We start from the raw sequence: 25,991 nt of genomic DNA on the forward strand, positions 1-25,991 counted from the left end.
ATATTATCTGCATTATCTTTTACCTCAAATTTAAGCTGTTTAGAATTTCACAGAATCAGCAAACTTCCATATGTCAAGCTGGAAAAAATAACGAATAAGTTTGGTCTCTATGCCACACATTTTAATGAATTCAGCTTTTCATAGAACAGAAACTGCACAGAAAACAGAATACAGAGATGAGTCTGGAAGCTCCAGGAAGTTTTCCCCAGCTGATTCAATGCTTTTAAACAGTGTGTAGGAACCATAGTCTAAAGGAGCTTTCACATACAGCAAAGCAAAGATGGTCATAATGGTGAATGACTGTATTCCTTCTTCTAGCAGTTACAGTTTTGAGTAAGAAGCCTTTTCAGGCTTTAGCACATACAAGTTTGGAAAGGTTTCTTCTTTACCTGGGCACAGTGTGGTGCAAGTTACTCTCTGCACCGGCGGGCCCTCACAGAAGACTCCTCCGTTCAGAGGGGCTGGATTGGTGCAGCTGCGTGTACGACGTTGCCAGCCACGCCCACACCGAGCGTTACACTCTGACCATTCAGTCCAAGAAGACCAACCTCCGCTAACTGACACAGAGACACACAAACGGCAAAACCTCTCAGTTTTCCTGCTTTATATTTAAGAGGAAGAAGCCTATTATTCCAAAAGCAACATTAAAAAAAGCCAGATTATTGTTTACAGGTGCACTCAGGGACAAAGACCTTCATTTTTGAAGACATGTCTTAAGATTTGATGATAAAGTGTTTGGTCATAAAAATCAGTAGATGCATTTCTATAGACCATCAAATTGTGTAATTTGATATTTTGAAAATACATTGGCTTAGTGGAAACATGCCAATTTTGAAAAAACTCCCATTTTTCAATACAAAGTTTCGGAAATAGGATGAGGTGGTTTTATGGCTGTATCGAAATTGGATTATTTGGCAAAACTCCAATGGAAACACTTTTTTTGCAACACAGGAGTCACATAATCAATAACTGGATGTTGCCACTGGCACAAGAAGAAGACAACAAGAAACAGTTGGAGGACCACGGCATGTTTTTCAATGGCTTTTCGCTTTAACAAACTTATTCGCATGTGATTTTAATTGTGTTTCTTATTTAATGGAAACAGCGCAATTGTAAAATTGTGTTTTTTTTCAACAGTAGTGGAATATTGACAAAGTTTTGCGTACATTTGTAATGGAAACGCAGCTACTGTTATATTTGGGGGAAACAGTGGGAAGCTTGTAAGCCTAAAAATACCATTCCAACTGTCATGTATGGAGGTGGCAGCATCATGTTTTGCAGCAGGAGAGACTGGTGCATCACTATTACATTATTAGTGACACCAAATTAGTTACAAAGTTCAATATTTTGTCAAGTGACCATCAGAAAGCCCTGATCCCAGTCTGTTAAAAAACATTGTGAGCGTGAGGCAGCTGATAAACCTGACTCAGTTAAAACATTTCTATGAGGAGGAATTGTCCAAAATCACAGCAAACTATTGTGAGAAGTTTGTGGAAGGAAAGCCAAAACGTTTAAAATCATACTGCTTAAAAGGCGATTCCACTAAATTAAGTAACTGTGTATAACACTTTTCAGCTATTGGTCTGGTTTGATGTCACACAGAGAGAAAAAAAACACTATTTTTGATACGATGTACCTAAATATCCAATTTCAACTGTACATAAATATAGATAAAATTAAATAAAAGTGTTTTATGTTACTGCTAAATCAAGGAACACAGGAGTGATTATGGTGACACAATTACCTCAAATGCTCCTCGACTCCACGAATCAAAGTTTTGGATAAACAATCAAAGATGAGTGAGATGAGGTTTGAGAAATGAAAAAGACAAACATGTGGTGCAGCTTAAGTTACCATAAACAATTAGAGTGGCTGTGCTGCTCCGCCGTCTGGCCACCACATTTCTCGCCACACACGTGTAGTTTGCCGTGTCTGAGAGTCTGGCCTGTTTGATGATCAGGTCGTGATCAATAGTGATCAGGAAATTGGAATCCTGTGACAGATCAATGATATCCTCGTTCTTCAGCCAGTCCACCTTTAAATGATGCACGGGAAGAAGACTATCAATTACTGATATCGTTTATCAACAGTTATTAAAAGAGACGGATATTAAGGTTAAAAACTGAAATAATCAATTTAATTTCTTTAATACTTTAAGCTGAAAGTTCCTAAAAATAAACTGCACAAATCAGCAGGTGTTTATGCAGTAACATGACTCAGCACGCCATCCACAGAGCCGCTCAGTAAACACGATAAACCTGCAGGGTATTAAGACTCCACAACACACGGTGATGATCAAACACTTCTGAAACTTTATCATTCTGTCTGAGGATAGAAAGTCTCTTGGTTTGTGTTGATTCTCAAATTCCAGCTTTAAGCCCCTCTCTAATCAAATGGCTGCTTTCCATAAACAGGTGCAAGTCAATTAAATTGACATGCAATTGATTTTATTCAATAAACTTAATTGAAAAATTAGAACTCTAATGTTTACATTTGTACATTTTTAAATTATTTCTTGGTTCGGCTGAGAGTGAAAAGTCAAATTCAGTTTCTTAGAGAATTACAGAAAACCAATAAAATATGATTTTAAATGAAGAAATGTCAACCTACTGAAAGGTATGTCCGCATACAGTATATTATATGCACTTAAGATTTGGTTGAGCCTTGTTTTGCATGAATTACTGCATCAATGTGGCGTAGCATGGATGTGATGAGCCTGTGGTTCTGTTGAGGAGTTAAAAAAGCCCATGTTTCTTTGAAAGTGGCTTTCAGCTTGATTGTATTGTGAGGTCTGGTGTCTCATCTGCCTCTTGACAAAACTACATAAGCTTTCTATGGGACATTCAGGATCCATGATTAAATTACAAAAACATAAGCTGACATTAGGTAAACATTAGTTCCTTTAATAGCTTTCATCCAGCAATATGTGTAAGTTTAATTGTCAGCAGAAGTTTGTTGGCTGGCTACTTTAGTTTTAAGCCCACATAATTTTCTATTCTGTTTAGTCTCCTATATATAATAAAATTATATCAAATGTTTCTCTCAATTCACACTGCAGTCCTGAGTCATTGGTGTGAAAGTCCAAGTCAAGTCCAAAGTGTTCTATTAACTTCTTAACTCAAATCCATAACTCTGCTTTTTGATGATATTCTAATTTATTGAGATGAACAGAAATTATTTCCCTCTTCAAGTGTTTTATATCACATATGAACATTTGTTCTATTACTTTAGTCCAAGAACATAAAGTCTACCTGATGTGTTGCTGAAGAAACAGCATGTAATAACATATATGCCAATAAAAGAGCTCTTTTATTGCCACAATGTCAGATGGCTGCAAAAGAAGGTGTAAATATTTCCCCAAGAGATAAACAACATTTAAGAGAACATGTTAAGGTAACGTTGATGAGGAGAGAAATGTCTACCTCCGCAGCAGGCATGCCCTCCGGGGGCCGACACTGCAGCAGCACCTCCTGCTCCAGCCGCACTTCCCTCCCGAGGGGCTCCTGCTCGAAGTTCTTCCTCAGGTCTACAGGGGGCGACAAGCGTACTGTGACTGACACGCAGCCTTTCTTGGTGACTCTGTCTGCCACACAAACTCTCTCACATGCTATGCAAAGCCTCCATCACTGAATCGCATTTTTCACTCCATACCCTCATAAACATGCAACCTGTCAATCAAACCGCAGCATATATTTCCATGGGGGGACAGCGGCGGGATGCTGCAGCCAATTTATTTGCATTTATGCTTAAGCTGACACATACAACAAGCAGAAAATCAGGAATGTCTCCTTTCTTTCTCTGTGTTTCACACAAGGACTGACAGCCTTGATACTGACATGCAATGCGAACGTAGGCACGGTTGCTCTTGGTTGTGCCAGCCGAGCTCCAGGCCACACACTGGCACCAGTAGTCCTCCAGGCCGAACAGCTCCTCCACCTGGGTCCGCGACACGGAGATGTCCACTTCCCTCACTACCAGACCTGTGCAGAGAGGGCGGAGGGAGGGAAACCACTGAAGCAAATATTTCACAGTGCATGTAAATTATGCAGTGGCTGAATGCCAGAAGCAGTTAACGCGCACATTAAATCCTAAAGGACCTAATGGATTATATAGCTGAAAATGATGTTGGTAATTAAGTTTGATGTTTATCTCTGTATAATACAAGGTGACATTACTGTGTGTGTAGCTGTGTTTACAGTTCTCCGCATTGTGCATACCTGTAAGCTGGTCCAGGCTCTCCCTGGTGACATGGTCGTTCTGATTGACCCACTCGCCGTTACATTTGAAGTAGATCTGGGTGGCCGGCGACGCCCGGCAGCGCAGCTGGACCGGACGGTTCTTCACGATAAAGGCGTCTTCGGGTTCCAGCAGGAACTCCGGTAGGGGCTCCGCTGGAGCTGACGGGAAGGAGTCGGGCAGAACCTCGGCTTCGCTGTAGTCGCTGCTCTCTGAGAAAAACAAAAACAAAAAAACACACGCCAGATGTCATTCAGTCTCAACATCCTGCTCTTGGGTTATAAGAAATGCAGGAAATTAAAAAAAAAAAAACTCAGCAAATCTGGAGGCAGTAAATGTGCAGCAGCTTATCTGGTGATTCTCAATCCAACTGCAGGGTGTTAGGTGTATTTTGGGAAGCCATTTAAGGTGTTGACAGTGTGCACCATAAGTGGTGACATTTTTGGTTCCACATATCGACACCAATCTGTTCAAGGGAGGCCTCCTGCTTTGGTCTCCCTGGAAGAGTCCGCACTTCTCGGCTGAAGAGCAGAGCCGCTGACCTTTCACATATAGGTCCCGTTGATCTCACATTATCCCCTGACATTTCCGAGGTGACACATCACTCCAGGCAGCGCTGCCAAGACTCTTCTGGCGGCAAGGACAGAGATTTTCTGACCTCTTCAGCCAGACATTTTCACCCTAATAAAGATGGGTAGATCCCACTTATTGATGGCTGCTGGGGTTCATCATAGGAGAGGTTAATGCACAGTTCTGCTCACAAGTTTAAATACACCATCTCTGGAAGGTGAGTTTCTAAGGGACATTTAAACAAATTAGAGCTGCAGCTAACAGTTATTGACACATTTGCAGATTTTTCATTTTATGCAATATTAGACCAGATGAAGCTGAAACTTGAGTTCTTGGTGGAACATATTTACAAATACGGTTTTTTGTCTTACATGCAAAGTGTAGATAGTTTTTTTTTTTACAGTTTTGTCCTTCCTGCTCTCAGTGTGTTGTTCCCTAAGCAAATGGTATGTTTTGGAGACTTCAGCCTTTTATACTCCAGTTAATGATTATTCAATTACTTAATTAGTTGGCGATTATTTCAATAATTGATTAATCACGATTCATCTGAATAATTGCTTCAGCTCTAAAATAAATACAAGTCGGTGTGTGTTAGTATGGATGAGTGAAAATCCACAAAACTACAAACTTGTTTTTTATTAAAAATAATTTCACCCTGAAAAAAGCTGCATTTTAAGTATAAAAGAACAAAATCAGTATGACAGATTCAAGATGGGTGTATGTTAATTTCTGACCTGAACTGCAAACTAATGCACTTTTTATGCGTGTCTCAAAAGTTCAGTTTATCTAGTGGCTCTTTTTTTTTTTTTTTTTACATTTATTGAATAGCTTAATGTTGTCTTTCTTTGAGCTATTATCATCACTTTCCCTTTAGCCTAATCTAGGTTATAAATTTTAAATACCGCTGACCTTCCAGCAGAAAACTTGCTTCAGCACATGAAAATGATCTGAATTCAATAAGCATTAAGTGGAAGACTGGCGCAGACTGACAGCATCAGCTCCAGACAGGAGGTTTCCAAAAACCTACGGGCATATTCATTCCACTCAGCCCATTTTCCTCCTCTATCGTAAACACACACACACACACACAGATGGAAATGAACACAAATAATAGCTCTGCCTCTCTTACACAGCAGTCTCACAGTTCCTAAATCTCATTTGCTACACTCTGTGGATAAAGAGGTGTGTGAGCAAACAGCCGATTTAAAACCAGGCAAATTTGCAGAGCTCAGTTTTTTGAAAACATCAAGCCCAACCTGGTCCCTTTGCTAACAGAGTACAAGAGAAACTACCCAGAAAGTAAGATGCCATCTTCAGCTATTGTGTGCCACTATTCCCATGAATAGATTCTGTCTGGCTGTGCTCTGAAAGGCTGAAGGAGAAGCTCCACAAAGCTTGGAGCTCCACTGCAGGATACATGGAAGGTCAACAGCTTTTCCAGGCTTAAACCAGGATGAACCCATCATCCTATTTCCACCTCTGTCTTTGAAAACTCTGGCTCACATGTACTTCTTCCTCAGCCAATTTCTGAACTTACAGTTCACTTCTTACCTGTGAAAAGATGCCTTTCATCTGCAGTCAGCTTACAGTCACTTTCTGTCAGAAAGTACAAGGGTGCCCGGAGAAAGCCACAGCAGTAGGACAGATTATCTCCATCAAAAACACAAACATTTTCACGCTTTCTGTCAGTAAGTGATTGTAAAATTGGGGATTATTACAAGGGATGCACTCAGAAGTTGACATATTGATTTTGTGCCTGAACTACCAATTAGATTTAACAATCAGTGAAGATTTTACAACGACTGACATAAATATTATATATATATATACAGTATATATATACGGTATATATATATATATATATATACCGTATATATATATATATATATATATATATATATATATATATATATATATATATATATATATATATATATATATATATATACAGTATGTACTCCAGCAGTAATTTCATACACACTCACACCTAATGGCAATTTAGAGACACCAATTGACCTATAGAAGGAAGGTGGAGTACCCAGACAGAAACCACACATGAACAAGGAGAACATATTAAACTCTATGTTGTGGATATTTTTCAAATTAAAAACACTTAGCTCCACAAAGCTTCACCCTGAAGCTTCAAAGTCTCATCAAGAGTGCTGCTTCTCTTCCATGATCGTTTCGTTTGGTAAATTTCTGCTCATAGCCAATCTGTTTTCACCCTGGTAGCAGCACTGAAAATGGATGGAGATAAATATGGGTCTGGAAATCGCTTCTGGAGTCTAAAGCTGCCTCATGACAGAAGAACTACCAGAAACTATAAAATCTGTAACAGACTGGAATCAGAAATACTACAGTAATTTCTAGGCTATAAGTCGCTACTTTTTTCACATTATATAGCTAGTATGCGGTTTGTCGAAAGGCTGAACTGCTGTATGATGAAGATGACTGCACAAGATCAAGAGTAAGACAGACATGACACTGAGAGCGACAATAAAAGAGAAACTGAGTGTGTGAGACCAGTGAGGCCTGCCGAATATTATCGGAGGCACACACAAAAACCGTCACCGCACCTGACCCACATGAACACAACCACGTCCTCAGCGCTCATCGTGTGTGTGGCACACAAATCCACCATCACCACTACACAAATGCAGGTCACATGAACACCACACAGAAACATCGCATCTGACCCACACAAGGACAAATACACACAATGTGACCCAGGCACACATATACACATATACAGGCGTATAGCCTATTATTTACAAATTACAGTAAAAACCAAAAAAGAAAAACAAAGCCCATGTATTTGAAGTGAACTCTCTTCCTGCTGGTTCCCAGGCTCAGGTCCTGCACTATTCCTTTTGGCAAATATTTTGATAAGACTGACTGGTTTAAAAGTCTGTTTACTTATCTTTTAGTTTTAGTTAGCTTCACCGTACATTCACCGTACATATATATATATAGCATCTGCCTTGGTTCCTGCAGTGCAAAAGTAAATAAAATTTATTTGATTTGTAAAACTGAAAATGTGTTTTCCACTTCCTACTTTAGGTAGTGCAGTAGCTACTCATATGCACCTTGCAAGGTATTATAAGAAACACAACAAAGTTTTACATCTGCACAACACAAGAACAATAAAAAACATAACAATGTTAGACGTTAGATCAGTGATTATAGTCTAGACTGACAGAAAGGCACGACTGTATGTGAAAATAACTGCATGTCAGAGTGAGTCAGAGCACTCAACTGTTTTCACTTCGGGTTCTCTGAAAATAATCGGAAAGCTTAAACGCTGAAAAGTGAATGATTTTCACTCAAAGAGAGTACCCAGGCAATTACATTTCAAGAATTTTGATGATTTCAGGACAGGCTGTGCAAATAACATCTCTCTACCCATTCCTGATTGATTTGTACACAGTCCCACAACATATGGCAGGAGAATACAAATACTATGCATCCTTATCACTGAGAGTTGTGCAATGCAGGGCACCAGCAGAAAATCAAAATGCATTAACGTTTAGTGACTTGCAAAATTAATAATACATTTCTACCTGTTTTGCACATTTAGAAACTGAAAGGTTTTGTCTAATATTCATGGTAGAGCTGCTCCTTTGTGACTTATCTCGTAAGAGTGAGTCTTCAGCATATTAAATAATTTTATTAAACGTAATAGTGGTAGTCTTGTTCTGTATAAGTTCGTATTCTACGTATATGCATGATTTTCTTTGTTCACCCAGCAATTTCAACAATGGTATCAGGTGGAAATGTGACAATGCTACACCTTTATGATTACATCTAACAGAATACATTTGCACCGTGCTTTAATTTCTACTTCAGTCCATCAAAGTCAGAAGTCTAAAGCAAAAACTCTTTAGATTTATAGTGGTTGGTGATTTGATCAAATCAACAGACAAGTCAGGAGTGACAAGGTATGGGTCCATTTTTGAGCTAGCTATTTCTAACTTTTGTAAAGTCTGCTGCCTATGAGCCACCTACTAGGTGACCTACTTCCACAGATAAATTAGCTTCACTTGAATAAGTAGTGGCTATACTGGCAAAAAACACTTGGGAAAACAATCGCAGTTGCTCTGTTCAATACTCTCGCCCCTCACGTTCGATGTCCGTCCAGGGATCTCACGTGATTAAGTGGCGTAGTTGCAAAGGGTCAAAACTTTATTTGTATTTACAATGATTTTTTTGGGGTGGGACACCATTATGAAGGGGGGATCTTGTCCCCTGTGTCCCCCCCGGGTTTTCCGCCTATGCCCACATCAGTCAAAGTAGCCGTTTTCTGTTCCTACCCTGGCCAGAGTCCGCCCTGCTGAATTAAACACAATCGAGGAAGTAGGTGTAAATGCAACTGAGCACAAACAACTTGGACAGTTAACACATCTCAACCCAATACTTAACAATGCACGTGAACTGCAATCAGCGCCTCTCGTGATCCTCCCCCCCCCTCTCCCTTCACTAAGCCGTCGCCTCCACTCTTTCAGACTCTGAAATCTTTGTCAATAACCAATTGTGTTCCCCCCCCATAGCCCCCCACGCCCCTCACCCTCGCTCCTGTTCTTTTTGTCCGGCATTGATCGGTCCGTGTTCAGACATCGGCTGAAAACACAGCCTGTCAGTCTTCAGGCATGACGGGCAGGAGAGGAAGAGACTAGATGGGAGGAGAGGTCTGTATGTTCCCACTCTGTGCAGTATGTGTGTGTGTGTTTTCTGAGCCCTGCAGGAGTGCACAGTTTAATTAAAATAAGAACACTTTTGGATAACAGAGGTAGGAGACACAAACAGAAAAACAAGTTCTGTCTCAGTCGGCCCGACATGTCTCACTGTAACATAATGGAGCCAGGAGTTTAAAGCAGAACCTGTGATTTTGAGCCAGCATACAAACATCCATCACAGCTCAGCAGCTGGCAATTTGCGCAAAACAGAGGAGCCTTAAAGACGCGAACTCCTCGCTGTGCAGCACAGCAAGTCTTTTATTACTCTAATGACAGACAGATAGACACCAAACACTGGCTTCTCGCTATTCTTCCTCTCAGAGAACAATCATGTGAACACGCACACACGCAGCCACACTGGAGATGACAACCCATGCTTATGCGGCACCATTCTCACTCTATTTATGCATGCTAAATTCGACCGTAGGTGAGGCGGTCCCTTCCATTGTGCGGCCTGGTCCAGCTGGGAGATGGAAGGAAACATTAGGGATGGAGACAGAGTTGCCAGATCTGACTGACAGTTTCCATCCCAAACATAACATAAAACCCACCCAACTCCAAAAAAAAGGCCAAAATCTCAACCGCTTATGAAAAACAAGTTTATAGCGCTAGATACAGTCATATATATGTATATACACAATCTCATATGTCCTCTACTTGTGACAATTTCCAACACTTGTGGTTGTCCTTTTTTATATTCTGACCAGATACCATTAGGACTTCACTCTTTCAACACAATAAGACTTGAATGTTTTGTGGCACTATCTCCTTTTAAATCATGATGTTGCACTGGAATGTCTGTTTTACAATACTACTACAAAGTGACACTTGATTAATCGATCACTAATCACTGACGATGCCACATTTGACAAATTCTAGACATTTCAAAGTAAATTAAATAATAATAAAACAATTTTGTGCTTTTTGACTGTTTCAAAAATAATTTTCATCTGAACACTTTCTAAAAAAAAAACAAAAAATGTTGTGAAAAGCAGCCCAAACTCTTAACCCAACCAAAGCTGCTTTTTCCAGCTCGTGTTCAAAAGCAACCCAATTGGGTGGAAAGCCTCCCAATCTGGCAGCCCTGGATGGAGATGGGAGGGAATGTGGGAAAAGGTGACAGGCAGGGAAGACGAGAGGCGCTGACCAGAGACGGGTCAAAGAGGAGAGATGTACAGCGGTGGATCGCTATAGCATCTGGCAGGGCGAATGAATCATGTCTGTCCCCGTCTCCCGTCTGACTGAAATGCTCTCTGTTCTTGTCTCTTTGTCTTTCTCCACCCTTTACCTCTCATTCTCACACACACTGACACACACACAGATGACTGTAATTTTCTTACCCCCAGTGCCTCTAGCCAGAGTGGAGTCTAAAGCATCTGTACTTTATCATTACCTTTACAGAGTTAGTCATTACTGTCCCCTCCAGTGCCCTCGCTATCCCAGCACTGCACTCTGAAGAGGAAGAAGAGGAGGAAGAGGAGGTGGGGGGCATGCAGGAGAGAATAAAGCAGGAAGAGGAATACTTTGAAGCAGCCAAACAACTGAGACGCACCATGAAAGACACGAGGTCAAGCTGTATTTGGCAGGATCAGAAGATTTTTTCCTTTTTTTCTTCCTTTAAGTATCCTATGAGGTCAAAAAGAAACAAACAACAGCATCCCACCCCCCCTCCTTCCGCCTGTGACTCTGGAGTACTCTTCTTTTTGCCCTCCCTTGACACCAGTCCTCCTTCCCTCCAGCCTGCTGGATTCAAAGCTTTTGGTCAAGCTCTAGTAGACTTCAAATGGTATTCTATGACCTTATCTGAAAACACACACAGAGATACGCAGTGCCTTGCAAAAGTATTTGCATTGGACAAGTCGCCAGTCCATCACACAAACAAATAGAACAAACAAGGATGGATCTTCTTGTGCAGCCAGACCAGTTTGATATTAAGTTGTCTCCTGAGCACCACTAACGACTGTCCAAGTAACAATAGATCCAGAACCTCCCCGTTGTAGCCTTGAATGTGTGTTTAGAACTGCTTTTCTTTCCAGTTTCTTACAGGTTTTCTTTTATGATTGTCTTGTTTTTAGTCACTATCCCCACAACCTTACATCAAGGGTGTTCAGCTCGAGTCTTTCGGTGCTTTTCTTGTTTGAGATGTCTCCAACATAACTGAACTCATGTCTACATTCCCTCCTCAGTATGTCATCAAGTTTTGTAGAGACCTGAAGTGAACCATTCATGCAGGTGTATTGAAACACAGAAACATTTAAAAAATAAGGAATAGTAGCTTTTAATGACTGGAGTCGTTCTCTGGTCCTACCAATCTCAGTCCTTTTCCATCTCATAGATCTCTTGACCAAACCATAGCCTTAAACACAGACTACCTTGATAAGTCTTGATAAAACATATCTGATTTGATTGTTTTTTGTGCATGTTTAAGGAATCCTTGAATCTCCTGCAGCAGCCATATGGGGCACAAAGCTCCTCTTTGGAGCTGCAGCCTCCAGACGAGCTTCTGCCTCACAGAGCAGTAGCAATTAGCAAACACCTGGTGGAACTGCGAGTCTGCTGAGCTTATCATAGGAACTTCTTAGTCAAAGGTTTCTAAGAATAGTTATAAACGGCTTATTGGAGGAGCATTCCATTTATGATGTGCTGAAGGCAGAGAGTCAGATAGAGTTGGATGTTCTTAAGGGGGCAGTATTATGTGAAATTGACTTGTTGAGCTTCTTATGTTGGTATGATGTTACTCCCTCATCAAAAATATACATAGTGTTACTGTGATTCTTTTATGCATATTTGAGAAATTCTTTACTTTCCTGTGGCAACCATTCAGCTGTGCAAAACACATGTTTGGACCTCTGGCCGCCTCCTCAGACAAACCTCCTCCTCAGGCTGCAGTTTCCAAGTTTACGAATTTGCACATTACAGAGCACCCCTACAACGACGACTCCCCCACTCAGCTCCTTCAGACTAGTCAGGAAAAGTTAGCAAACACCTGGTGCAACTGTGAGTCTGATGAGTTCATTATGTGAGGGACTTCTCAGTGCAACACTGGTAAAAATGTTGTTAAAGGGTTCATAGAGGAGCGGTGAAAGCAGTGTTTCAGAAAGACCAAGAGTTTCTTGAAGAGACAGAGGTCCAATTTCAAGGTGTCTAACTACAAAGTAAAATTTATTTTAAGCCATATTTGTTATATACAGCATTTTTATATCAACTGAAGGTAACTTAGTTACTTGATTGAGCTATAAAATGGCATAATGCCTGGAAAATAAATAAAACAGCCTCTTTATCATTCTAAACAAAGGAGACAAGTTTTCCTTTGCATAAGTGGAATTTTGGAAATAAAACCATGGATGACATTGAAAAGGTTCCAGACTTTGGGATCTTAACAGATATTGTGTTTCACTGGGTTAGAAAAGGATCATAGTTGGAGCATCAGCTGCTGACCAAACCCAGGTGTTGTGGGTTGTTTGATAAAAAATTATTGCACCTTATTTTCTAATGCACTGCTATTTAGACTGGTGTCAAGACTATGCCTTCCCTGAGTTGAAGAAAGTCACTCCACAGTATGATGCCATCGCTGCCGTGCTTCAACACATATATTTGCACATTGGCTGAAAAGTCACATTTTAGTCTCACCTTCTTTCACAAGTCTCCTACATGACATCTTGCATCTCTTCCCTAAAAGCTGCAATTGTGCAATGCACAACAGATCATCCCACCTGAGCTAACCCTCTCTGAAGATCCTCCAGAGTTAGTAAGGGTGGACTCTGTTTGCTACTTCCATGAGGCAGCTGGTTGCACATTACGGTAACTGTTTATCCTTTACTTCTGCTTCACAACTATTGAATAATACGCGTTTCTGTAATCATGTGTTTACCATCTAAAATTGCAATAAATACTTTGAAGTTCTAACATGACAAAATGCTTTTGCAAGGCACGATTAGGTGGAAGTGTGGCCCACAGATACTGCAGGAGGCACTAAAGCCCGGATGAGACCATTAGGAACAAACAGATTTTAAAGGCAGTCATATTATAAAAACGCTTCTGGTGACAGATGGCAATTAATACAGTGATCAGCAGCCATTATGTAACATCGATTGACTGAGCATATACGTCATCTTCATCCAATCTACCTCATTACCGTCTCTCTTGCGAGGACGCCCCGGGGTGCGAGTTTCACACACCGAGTCTGGTCGAAAGAGACAGAGATGGATGAAGGGAGGCAGTCTCTCCTTGCCTGCCTTAAAGGACAATTACGCTGAATGATTGATATTCACACTGACCTCATCTTCATCAGCCTGAAAGAAACTCCGGGCTGCAGGAGAGAGGAGAAACCAGCAGGGGAAAAGATGAATAGAGGAACACGAGAGGAACACGTGAGGATGGGTGGGGGGAGGGCCGAGTGTTGAGGTTTGAGAGAAGTTTTGAGGGAAATAACGGTATTTTTCCGGGGGTGGACAGTTTCAGAGTGCATATGCATGTTGGCATCGGGTGACAGGAGTGAGGGTTGATTCGACAACATCACTTCCACCTCAACAAAGACAGGAGGATCATGAGGAGTCATGCAGTTCGCCATCTTTGCACACTTAAATCAACACAGTTTTAAGCTGCCTTTTTCAGGCTCAGGCAGGGGGGCTAAATTGGTAATTTTTTAAATGGGAAAAGTCATTAATTCAGTCAGTGAGTGACAGAAATGCCATTATTTTTATTCCATCAAGAGGCGACAGGAGGTGGGAAGGAGAGGGTGACTTCCTGCTATGACAAACACAAATTGAACCTCTTCAGATTCTCTCAGGAAAGCTTCCACATGTTGACCCTGAGAGCTCTGCTTCTGCATCAAGACATTCGCTAGAGGTGGCTCCACATGGCTCTGCAGACGGCTTCTTTATACTCAGCATGAACACTCTCTAACGAAGAGATTTCTCACCCCGACAGGTGCATAGCTTACTTTTCTCATCCTCAATGACTGATACTTCTGCCTATATAATTTTAAAGCAGCTATAATGTGCTTTCCACCTGGTACAAAAACAGAAACGAGCAGTTCATCTTTTCAAATAAGGGCAATATTTGTGCATGAAACCTACATATTTCACCAAATATTTAAGTTTAACATAACTTAAATATTTGGTGAAATATGTAGGTTTCACCAAATATGAAGGATGCTTACCATATGCATTCTCCATATGGTAAGCCCAATATAAACGCAAAGACAGTTTTACAATGTGGAGACCCCTGTTTTACAAAATACTGGCCTTTTCTTTTCTCTTTGAGACATAGCTCTCTAAAACTAAAGAGGAAGGATTCTTTAAACATCAAAGCTGATCCTAAATTGTTCCTGCACACTCGGTGCACATGCAGGAACATTGATTCTGCAACAGCCTCCCTTTAGATCTCAGCATGCAACGCAGGAGGTGGAGAATGTGAAAGAAAAAGTAGGAAAAGTAAAAGTGACTACTATGTTCTCTTTTATTTGTTTAAGTAGAGGTTACATAAACTAAAACCTTTATATTACAGCAGAATTAACCTAATAGGGGCTCTGGAAGGGACTGCAACTAGTGTAGTTTTCTTGGGAAATGTCAGACGTATTTTAATATACATGAGCTAGAAAAATATGGAAATCTAAGCATCTTTATTTGGAAAATTCAGTTGATATAATCTAAGCCAATGTTGTCAATTTAATTGCAAAATACTCTTTTTGTAATAAAATGGATCTGTAAACCATTAGACATTATAACCATAACAATGGTTTGTTTTCCCAGTAAAAATATTTTTAATTTTACATTTTCTAGATCAAAATTTTTTTCTGTGCATTTTTGGTAACAAGAACAGGAGTTGGGTCAGTTTTTGCTAGAAAATGGTTACGTATAAGTTTTCAAATATTTCTGATGAAGTCTGCTATTTAATAAGTTGTTGGATATCACTGTATTCCCAAATCCAAGTTTGTCATGTTGACAAAGATGAAAAAAATTGCAGGTGTCAGTCAAAAAATGTAAATAGCTCAACAAAGATCAGATTAAAAACAGAAGGTAAAGATTAAATTAATTTGATACCTTTTTAACATTAAAAAAACAACTATGTCTCTGTAAATGAGTGCTGTGTTGTAAAAGTCAAAAGTTGAAACCAAAGGTAGGAAGACATTGAACTGACATTCAGGATTTTCTTCTCTGACTTACTTACATGACCATGAAATACATTTACACAACTCTTTTCAGATTACTTTTCTGCTACATTTTTAACAAAGATGGTTTATCTGTGTTCTGGTATCGATACCAAGGTTTTAAAGTGTTCTGGTTTCAAATTGCTACAATTTTCCATCATAACATTCCTGTAGTTTAAAGTTCTTGTAGTGAAACATCAGAGAAAGTGCTGGAATGACACGTTTTCATCGCCTGAATAGAGCAAAAAGTATTTCTCTAATCCCTCTCCCATCCCATGCTACAGTGAACTGCTGGTCAGCTGGCTTAAAGGCTCCTACAGGTTTGACTATTTACTAATTGAGAACAACCTAAAGATTGGTTTTCTAAATTTTTGCTTAAAGTATAAATCAAAATAACAAATACACAATATATAACTGTAATAATCAATGTTGTGTAAGTTTTGCAAAAATGGGAGTAAATGTAGCTTTTCTGTTTTTAATAAAAGTAAAACGATTATGTTTTTCCTTTAAAAATAACATGGTATTTTTAGACATGGTTGTCATGTTCATGCTAAGTTGCCAATCAGAAGAAGCTTAGTCTATCAAGAGGAGAGCTTTAAATAAATAGGAACTAAAATGGAACCAAGAGGCAGATTGTGACCATAAAGAAAGTTTAAAACTAATTAAAAGAAAGGAATATTTACCCACAAGTGACTCATTGTATCTTAGATAATTTAAATCTTTTGCTTTAACATTAAAGTCTGCAATCTGCTCCACTAAGCTCTCCCACATCCGCTGCTTAATTAAACAACTTGCCAGAAACTACACCAGGTGCTGCTGATCAATTAAAAGCTACAGTGTTACTTTTTTTTTTTGCGCATCCCTGCAAACGACTGTGAAGCTAAACATTTCCAGAGGTTGCAGTCGTCGGCAGTATGCTGCATTGATTATGCTCAGACAGAAAGAGGTAAGCGACCGAGGGCTGGAAAGCAGATTGGCAGAGGGGAGAAGGCCAAGCAGGTGACGGAGATGCACAGTGACAGGAATGCTTCGCTTGTCCATCCAACATGTCTGGGTGGCATGAGGAGAGAGCTTGGGGACGGGTTAACAACACACACGCACACCAACACACACGCCAACACACACACACAAACGCACGCAACAATTGCAGAGGCTTGCAAGACCTCATTTGCAGACCTGTTTGTAAATAGAGTGTAATCCCACGCTCGTAGCTCCAAGGTGTGTTGCTCCAGAAGCCTCTAATTTTACATGAAGTGTGACCTGCCCTTTTTCAAAAAGAGCTCCTCTACTCTGATTTTTTCCCATAGTGACATAATAACTCTTAATCAGCCACGTTGGACGGGAACGCCATGTGGCATCCCACCAACACACACGTGTAAACATGCTATCCACCCTCATGGTTACAGAAGGCAAATAAGAGACAATTAAAGAGAGGACTCAGTGGTATTTTTCTCTGATAACTGGGCGAATGCTGCAGCATTCTGATTGTTTCACAAAATATACACTGTTATAAAAAAATCATTTGCCATTTCTCAGGTTGCTTCAGTTTTGTTGTCACTTAAATGTATCAGATTATGAAAAAAATACTTGAAAGATTGCATGAATATGCAAAAAGTAGTTTTAAAATGATTATTTCATTTATCAAAAAGAAAAAAGTTATTCATACCAACATTGTGAAAATGTGAACATCTTTCTCATTAAACTATGAATTTACTATCATTAATGACATTTTTAGAAAGTTGAGTTCAATGTCATTAATCACATCCAGGCCTGGTTTCTGCCAAACCTGTAGAATAAAAAAATCTCTTATTTAGAAATTGCATAAAGAAGACCCGAATGTTTCAAAAAAGTAAAAATCATCTCCGATCTAAATTAACTTTGACTTGTTGACCAATTGACTAATCCCCAAGAGACTGTAAATTTTAGAGCAGAACTCAAAGAGAAGACTGGGCAAATATAGTTCAAATATGGCAGAAGTATGGAGTCAAAACTACTCAAATATTGTTCGGAAAATAAAAGTAAAACAACTTCCTATTGATCTTCACAACTTTAGGGAGAATACTGGATTACCAACATTTTTCTGAAGGTGTGGGTTGTATTATATCTGGAGTAAAACTAACATATTTACCCAAATTAAAATATAGTGGTGGTAGTTTGATGGTTTGGGTCTTCTTTGCAGCTTCAGGAGATGAATGGGTTGCTGTAACAGATGAACTTGTGAACTATGAATCCCATCCAAAGTTAAACACTCCAACCCCAAAATCTAAATGAAAGTTTAGTACCGGTCTAGTCAAAGTGTCAATTTAAGTCTGATTGAGATCCTAAGCAAGTCATTCATGATGGCAAAAAATAAAAACTTCTAATGTGGTTGAATTACAATGATTCTGCAAGTAAAAGAGGGCCATCAGTCCTTCACAGCTACATGAAAAACTGACTTGTTGGCAGTCGTTACTATCACTGGTGGCACAACCAGGTATTAGGTTTATGAAACAATTCACTTCTTCACATAGAGCCAAGTTCATTTGGACAGTTTTCTTCCTCAATAAATAAAATGATCATTTAAAAAACTGCATTTCGTATTTGCTCAGATTATCTTTATCTGATATTAAATTTGATGATTGCAATAATTTAAGCATTTTAAGAAGCAAAAGAAGAAATCTGTAGGATGACACATGCTTTTCCACATCATATATCTCTGCGGACAGAGGGTGTGTGTGTGTGTGTGTGAGAGAGAGAGAGAGACTATGGATTATTCTTACTCAGAGTAGATTCAGTAGACAGTCTCCTTCAAGTAAGATGCTGCTTTTTAAGAGTGTGGGTGAATGTGACTGTGGGTTCTCTAAGACGATTTGTACTTTTTTTTCTATATAGCTGCAACCCCACTGCTGAATTTGAATAGAAAGAGAGAGAGAGAGGCTGAAAGTGGGCACTGTCGCAACTAGGGGGCGCCACCCCCCATGGAGCTCATTAATCACTGCCCATCAAAAAGTGGCCCTGTGCTGTTTGTGTGCGCCCTGATGGCCACCTATGGCATGGGAACACGGGTGTGCAGCAGAAGTACTATCAATCACTATCAGAAGTGGAGACTGGGAGACCAAGAAAAGAAAGGGTGAGGGTGAAGAGGGGGATGAAGAGCCGGAAGAGTGGGTGAGACAATGATGTTTTGCTATTATCCTCTCTAAATTACAGACCAATGTCACGGCTATTATACAGGGAGGTCAAACTCGATGCTGCACAATGCGACTGCTTCCCTTCCGGGGTGAGGCTTTGCGTTGAGACGCCGTAGCTCCAACGCTGAAAATCCACTCCACAGTGGCCAGTTGCCATGGTGGGAGTCCACAAGGAGGCGGCTTCTCAAGAGGCCTGCATGTAGACTACACAACTGTGATGTAAACACTGCCGCTGCAGTCAATTTTGTTTAAAATCTGTCCTTCCCTGTTGCTGACTGTCTATAAGCACAAACAGCGAATAGGTGAGCAGTGGAGTGGGATGAGTGTTTGGGAGCTGGGGTTGTTTAAAAGACCGTAATTACATGAGAAGATGAGCTGCATTCCTTCCTGAGGGCAGGCTGATTACAGGCCTCTCCTCTTAGGGCCCCTGTAATTACACACCCTATCCTGGCTACCCTCCCCAACTCAGCGGCTCACCCTCCACCCCACGGTATTTGCATGGGTGAGGCTACAGCCCCCACCCCTCACTGCCATGTGTCCTCTGATCCACCTTTCTTTAACTTCTGCAACACTCTGCTTCCACCTCCTTTTGCCTCTTTCATGCCGACAACTTTGATTCTCTTCTAAAAATGTATTTATTTAAGATTTCTTGGAGTTAAAATAAATTATATAATCCAAATATTAAAGCTGAAGGACATGTCTCTGTTGGAATAAGGTGGAGGCTAGTGCTAAATGCCAATCAGCGCTAATGGCCAGCTCTTGACAAGAGACAGCTCCTGCCCTACAGCTAAGTCACGGCTCCTTCCCACCAAATTTTAGTCTCTTTCACACTCGAAGTACATGTGGGTGTGCTTAGAGGGACACCTTCAAAAAAGCAGGTTCACGAATGTCGTTAATTTTAATGACGAACCGCATTTTTCAACACTGTTGTAAGAGATTGGCAAATGAACGGGAAATAAACAGCTTGAAAAAACGAGTAAGTTCCCAGCAGTCGGTAAGCTGGAGGCACAGACAGCTATGCTTCACGCACAAACCGAAATCTGAAGGCAACAAAACTTTCCCATTAAAAAAAAAAAAGGATAGAATTCATGTTCGAGACGCCGTCTTTAGGCAGCTTAGCATTATGTTGTGTTCAGTCAGTAGGCGTGAACTACGATTGTGAGAGGAAAGCCTAATGCAGCACAACATATGTGTTTTTTATTATACGATATGACAACCCAGCTACCCCAGGAGACAGGGGAAGACGGCTGTATCAAACTTCCTGTACAAATCACATCAGACACCCAAGCAGGTGATAATGAAGGCGGAGGACAGCGTTAGAGAGGGGCTTATGGAGCTGCAGAGTGGGAGAGAGATAACTAAAACATCACAGGAAGAAGAAGGATGGATTAAATATGAAAAGTCTTGATCTCTTCGAGCATTATGGAGACGGAGAGCAGAAGGGAGGGAGACAGAAATAGAGCCAGTCGAGGAGTGACGCTCTGGGAAAGAAGGACACAAAAATGGAAGAGATGGTGAATGTATCCCAGCTAAAGTTAGGGAATGATGGAGAGGAGGAGGGAGATTAACAGTGAAGATGTGGGTGTGCAGCCATGCAGGAGGGAAGGAAGGAAAGTAGTTAGAAAGAAAAGAAGGTAGGAGGAGATGTAGAAACACTCCTGAGGTGCAGATTGAGTGTAACTCTTGAATGGTGAGCATAAATACGTGAGCAGTGGGCACTGGCCACGCTTAGAGACGCCAGCTGCCGTAATGTGTTGTGACAGGAGCTGATTCTTGTGACTAACTGCTTTGGCAGCGGAGCTCCTCTGTCATGCTAATGAACAGATGAGGAGATGAGCCGGATTGACAGCGGATCGACGGGCAGCGCTGGTGACCTCTTCCACACACATACGCACACGCACGCACACAAGCAGAGGTTTGGACGGCCTGCACAAACCCACGAGCAGACCTCGCTGTCATAAATGTGCACTGCACACTAAACACACTGACATCTCCATTCCTGCTAGTTTCCAAGCAAGTGTGACAGAGGTGACAGCCCATGGACAAATGGAGGAAAAAAAAACAAAGCATGATCAAAGCCCACACAAACACAGCAGGGTTGGCGTCCCTCCGTTGCTTCATTGCATCCCCTTGCATCAGAGAGCTCCCCAGATATGCAGTAGACAACAACCGAGAGGCTGCAGGATGGCCTCAGTGTTTGTGAGCGTGTGAAAAATTGGTAATAAAGCTGGGAAATGCCTCATATCCAAAACATTATGAAAGAGCATTACTATTCTGCAAGCAGCTGCAATAAAGAGGTTTAGAAAATGTGTTTGGGATTGGGATGAAATTATAGTGACAAATTGTCTGGTGAGTGGAATTGGACAATTTTCAGCTTGGCTCAAAAAAGTCGGTGTTTTTCTGATCAGTGAATGAACCATAACTGGAAATTACCAGGTCACCTCAACACTCTTCAGAGTGGAAGTTGTTACAGAGGGACAAAGATGTCCCTTGTTTCAGGCAGTTAATCTTTGAGGGACAGCAATAGGTGGGGGAGGGGCAGGGCTGCATTCCTCTGTGCTGCATAGTTTGATCGTTTCATGTCATTGAAAGGGATTCCAACTCTCGAAAAACATTTACTGGTACACATTCCTGTTAGTTTTCCATTGCATTGAGTAACCACTCTAATGGCTGGAGACGTCATACAGTTGGGCGAACCCAGAGTCCAAAAAGATCTGTATGTGACACAAACATAATGGAGGAACTTTAAAACATGTTTGTGGAAACTATGTGGCTTTTTGTCTGACTCAAAAAGACGGTGAATGGAAAATGTACAGAGAACATATACTTTTATGTACATCCACTTTAAGGTCGGGCTCACAACAACATTCTTCATTGTACCAGAAACACCCTAGTTGTTTGATTTTCCAAATTTAGATTTCTCAGACATGGTGTATGGTGAATTAAAAATAATGAAAGCTTTCCTGAAACCTCAGAGGTCAGGTAAGGATCTTTAGTCTTTTAGTAGATAACTAAGACAGTTTATTCATTTTGTTATAAAATAGTAAAGCACCGTTCATCTCTGGTAATATAAATAATACATAAGCGCTCACTGAAGAAGAGCAAGAAACAAATATTTCAAACAGTTTGAATTATAGTTCTGAAAGAGAAATCACTATTAGCAGCTCAAAGCTTTTCCAAAACTGAAGATAAAAAAAGAGCCTAAAATCTCCAAGGTGAAGGCATAAAATTGCTGCTTACATCAATAATAGAAGCTTCGAAGTACATTTAGGCAAAAGTCTACTTTTCAAGAAGATTAAAATAAAATGAAAACGTCTGAGATAGAAATAGATGAAGAATGGAAGCAGAGAGACAGGCAGACAAGGATGAGTAAAGATTAGGGTACTAATAGCTTGAAAATCCACGTTGGAGGAGATAGATGACAAGATGTGATGTGGCGATGGCACAGGAGGACAAATGGGGAGGCAGCAGTTAGAGGTGAGATTCAATCTCCTTACTCTGCAGAATGTCAGGGTTCTGCAGGCAAGAGAAGCCCTGTGCAGAGGCTAATGGCTGTTTTATCCTTCTGATCTTTTTCTTTCATTCCCCTTATTCCTCTTCATCATTTGTTCAAAATAAATTTCCTCCTCCCTGTGCTTAGCTCGTATTAAGTGAGCTGATGAACAGAAGAATGAGACAGAATTTTAAAACAAACCTATAGCTTTAATGAACAAAATACTGTCAGTTTTTAATTTGGATTCATTAATGCCATTAGACATGGGCCAGTATGAGCTTCCCAATGAGATAACTTCAAAATCTAGACAAAGATGAAAATGTGTCGCTCAGCAGCAAGAGGAAAAAAAAAACAGGAAAGAAAAAGGAAATGTCAGTGAACAGCTGCAACAAAAAGCACAAGTCATTTTGACAGAGTATCACTTTTGGTCAGACCAAACTTTTCCCCATCCTTCAATCTCCCTAACGCAGTGTGAAACTGAGAAGACTGCAGCACGCAGAACAAAACAGGAACATCTCGGCAACCTGTGCGCATCTCCGCCCCTCTCAACAAATCTAAATCTTGTTATGTTTCCGGTCAAAATATTGCTTCTTTTCCCCAGTGTGATGAGTCAGCAGTCAGGCATCAATCATTCATGAGCCTCCGATTCCTGTCTTATGTCAAAGTTTTTTTGCGGTTCTCCGCTGCAAGCACATGGTTGTCTCCTTGACCTGAAGGAGAGGACAGAAAGTGGCTTGGACTGGAAAAAGAGGGCATCACAAAGCCTGGAGGGGGGCCGGACCAGAATACGTCTCTGGTCTGGCAGGATTGGTGGTGATGGCCAGCGCTGATGATGATGAGAGCATGACAAAAGTCCCTTTGGCGTGAAAGAATAAAGGAAGGGGTTGCAAATGTGAGAGAAAATGTACTGTACTTGTGTCTGTGTGTATGATCTAAAAGAAGGAGAAGCAGAAGGATGGACAGAAAGACACCCGTCAGACGCCCAGGGCCAACGCTGACGGATGGTGACTCTGCGTGGATAAAGTGTGTGACACCATGACAATAATGATGAGAGACTCTTTCACAAGCCCTCTGTCTTCTTCTTCTTCAGTCTGCCTCCCCCACTGCTACCCCCTACATCTACATGTAACCTTGATCCATACACTGTGTCCTTTTCATGGCCCTAGTCAAATGAATTTGACAAGGTAAGTCATTCTTCACAATGTTGAATATTTAATAAAAGTTCAGTTTGAATATAGTGCCAGATCCATGGATCAAAATATTAGAAAGGTGGCATGTTTACAGCTTTGTTTGGACAGCTGTAAACATGATACACATCAGCAAAGCCTCTCTAGAATAAAGCATCCTTTAATGTAACAAATATTGAGGGCATCACAAAGACTACTTTACATTATGACCTAATTAAAAAGTTCACTTCAAATCTGGTTCATAAAAAGCAATAATGTGCTGAATCAGCTTTACATTTTATAACTCTGTAGGGATCTGCACACTGACAATAAAGACACTGAAGGTGAAATGTTTGCTGATTCATGTTTGATGTACCGTCTAAGTCCTTTATAAGCTCTGATCAGCAAGCAGATCTGTCATGCACCTGAAGGATTGCAGCACACATTACTAATTCAAACAGTGGATGTCCATTGACATCTTTTAAGGGCTATTCAATGTCGTCCATATCCAACTGAAAAAATACCTAGAAAGTTAGACTTTTTAACCCAAAATTAGCCTCCACAAACATTTCTCAAGTCAGGCTTGGTTAGCCCTTTATAGCAACCCCTTAATAAAAACTTTTCAACCACATTTGGATATCAATAGATATATATATTTAACTTTTTTTTTACTTAGCTTTGTGTTGAGAAAAGAAGTATTTTCTGTCTGTCAGAAGGAAATCCAGGGAGATGTTATAATTATTTTCATCAAAAATGAAATGATTCAATCTTATGTGCAGGTTTCTTTGCTAGGACTACACATTAACCAGAGGTGAACTGATATTATACACTAACTAATGACAAAAAACTTAAAAATCCAGCCTTTATCTGATCTGTGAATGCACCATAATAAATACGACCAGACCACAACACTTTTGTTAACTTTCTTCAGAAAAAGAGTCAACCAAAAACAAAGCAGAATCTGACAGGCTTGATAAAAAAAAGTGTCCTATTGCTCATTTACACCTGATAGTAACATTTATCCCTGATCTAAACTGATCAGTTCTACTCATGATCAGTGAAGGGATGGTGGTTATCTCCAGTGGCCAAAACAGATTTGAACCCAGGACCTTCGTCCTGTTACAACATCTATGCAACATTGCGTTCAAAAATACAGAAAGTATAAAAACTGATGGGTGTCATTCAAATGTAATGTATTCTGCATTCGTTTCATAAGGTTTCATGGAAAATTTCCTTCTGAACATTGAGAGATAGTCTCTGGGATTTATCTAACATAAGAAATAATCTCAACCATGCACTCAAACTGAAGCTAAGCTTACCTGGGAATTATACACCATTGAGTAATTGCTTATGTTTATACTCAGATGTTAAAAAGAGTTTAAAGGGATTGACCTAAAAACAGTATTTGAGATATTTAGGAGTTCATGCGCAGCCCTTGGACCTCTGCCAGAGGTGAGCAGGGGCACATGTCCACGGTTTGTGTGGACAGCAGGGCATTATCTCTGTCCCAGATCTGAATACCCATGGCTCACTGAACCTCTCACAAACCAAAGACCGCCCAGAGTCAAGACTTGTCCATTTCCACTGGCTCCCGGCAGCGCTGTCATGTTTACACTGTGTATAGTCTGACCCATGCACTTGAGTATGTTTTTCAGTGTGGTCCTCTGATTGTACACTCGGCCTGGCCTTTTCACTCCTCTTCCTCCTCTCTCTTCCCCTTCACCCAGCTAAAGCCAAGGCAGCAGTGCTGGTTAAGAGCTTTGTGTATCCCATTAGGATGATGAAGAGCCCTTTCATCAGTCCGTTCCCTCCGGCCCGGCGCTGACAGGAGCTTTACCTCGACAAGCCTCTCAAACACACGGCTCGACGTGAGACAACACCCAGCGAAGAGGTCCGCAGGTGGCTCTGATAAACAGTCACAGCTGCCCACACAAACAATCACACACAAGCATGCACACACACACACCCACACACACACACACACACACACACACTCAGGGTCGAGAAAAAAGGTTTAAACATTTCCCTGTCAACTTTTCATCCTCAATTTTCTATTCACCTCCAACTGCTGGGGCTCATGTATAAGAAAAAGCGACAGGATGAGGCACTAATTCACTCATTCTGACTCTGAACTCGGATCTATTTTTAATCACAACTGAAGGAGTAATAGCCCACCGTCCGGGCTGAGCTAAGTCCAGATGGGCAAAGTCATTTTTCAAGAGTCCGGGAGCAGGAACAAGAAGATGGAAGGTAAGGATAGAAGAACGTGAAAAGAACCAAGAACAGAGACTCTGACAGCGATTGATGGATACAGAAGTGGAGACAGACGAGCCACAGCAGCCAAGATGACCTGGATTCTTCAGAGCAGTATTGATTACTTAGGGATGAAAAGCTGAAGAAAAAACCCTGCTTATAGACAAGATAAAGGAGCTCAAAGATGCACAAATCAAAGTATTATAGGTGCTTTGCCTT

At 40.7% G+C, this 25,991-nt stretch overlaps 1 protein-coding gene across 2 annotated transcripts in view; it reads right to left on the reverse strand.

The window, feature by feature from the left end:
* The window catches only part of unc5b (unc-5 netrin receptor B), a 72,309-nt gene that overhangs the window by 20,203 nt on the left and 26,115 nt on the right, over positions 1–25,991 (reverse strand). For both annotated transcript variants that reach the window (XM_028006082.1, XM_028006081.1), the window contains exons 2-6: positions 4,218–4,448; positions 3,837–3,980; positions 3,423–3,526; positions 1,855–2,035; positions 390–557 (exon numbers count right to left, since the gene is read on the reverse strand). In XM_028006082.1, coding sequence (XP_027861883.1) covers positions 390–557; positions 1,855–2,035; positions 3,423–3,526; positions 3,837–3,980; positions 4,218–4,448 — 828 coding nt within the window. The remainder of the gene's footprint in view (positions 1–389; positions 558–1,854; positions 2,036–3,422; positions 3,527–3,836; positions 3,981–4,217; positions 4,449–25,991) is intronic.

This window comes from Xiphophorus couchianus, chromosome 22, assembly GCF_001444195.1.
Source record: "Xiphophorus couchianus chromosome 22, X_couchianus-1.0, whole genome shotgun sequence".
Classification (NCBI taxonomy): domain Eukaryota; kingdom Metazoa; phylum Chordata; class Actinopteri; order Cyprinodontiformes; family Poeciliidae; genus Xiphophorus; species Xiphophorus couchianus.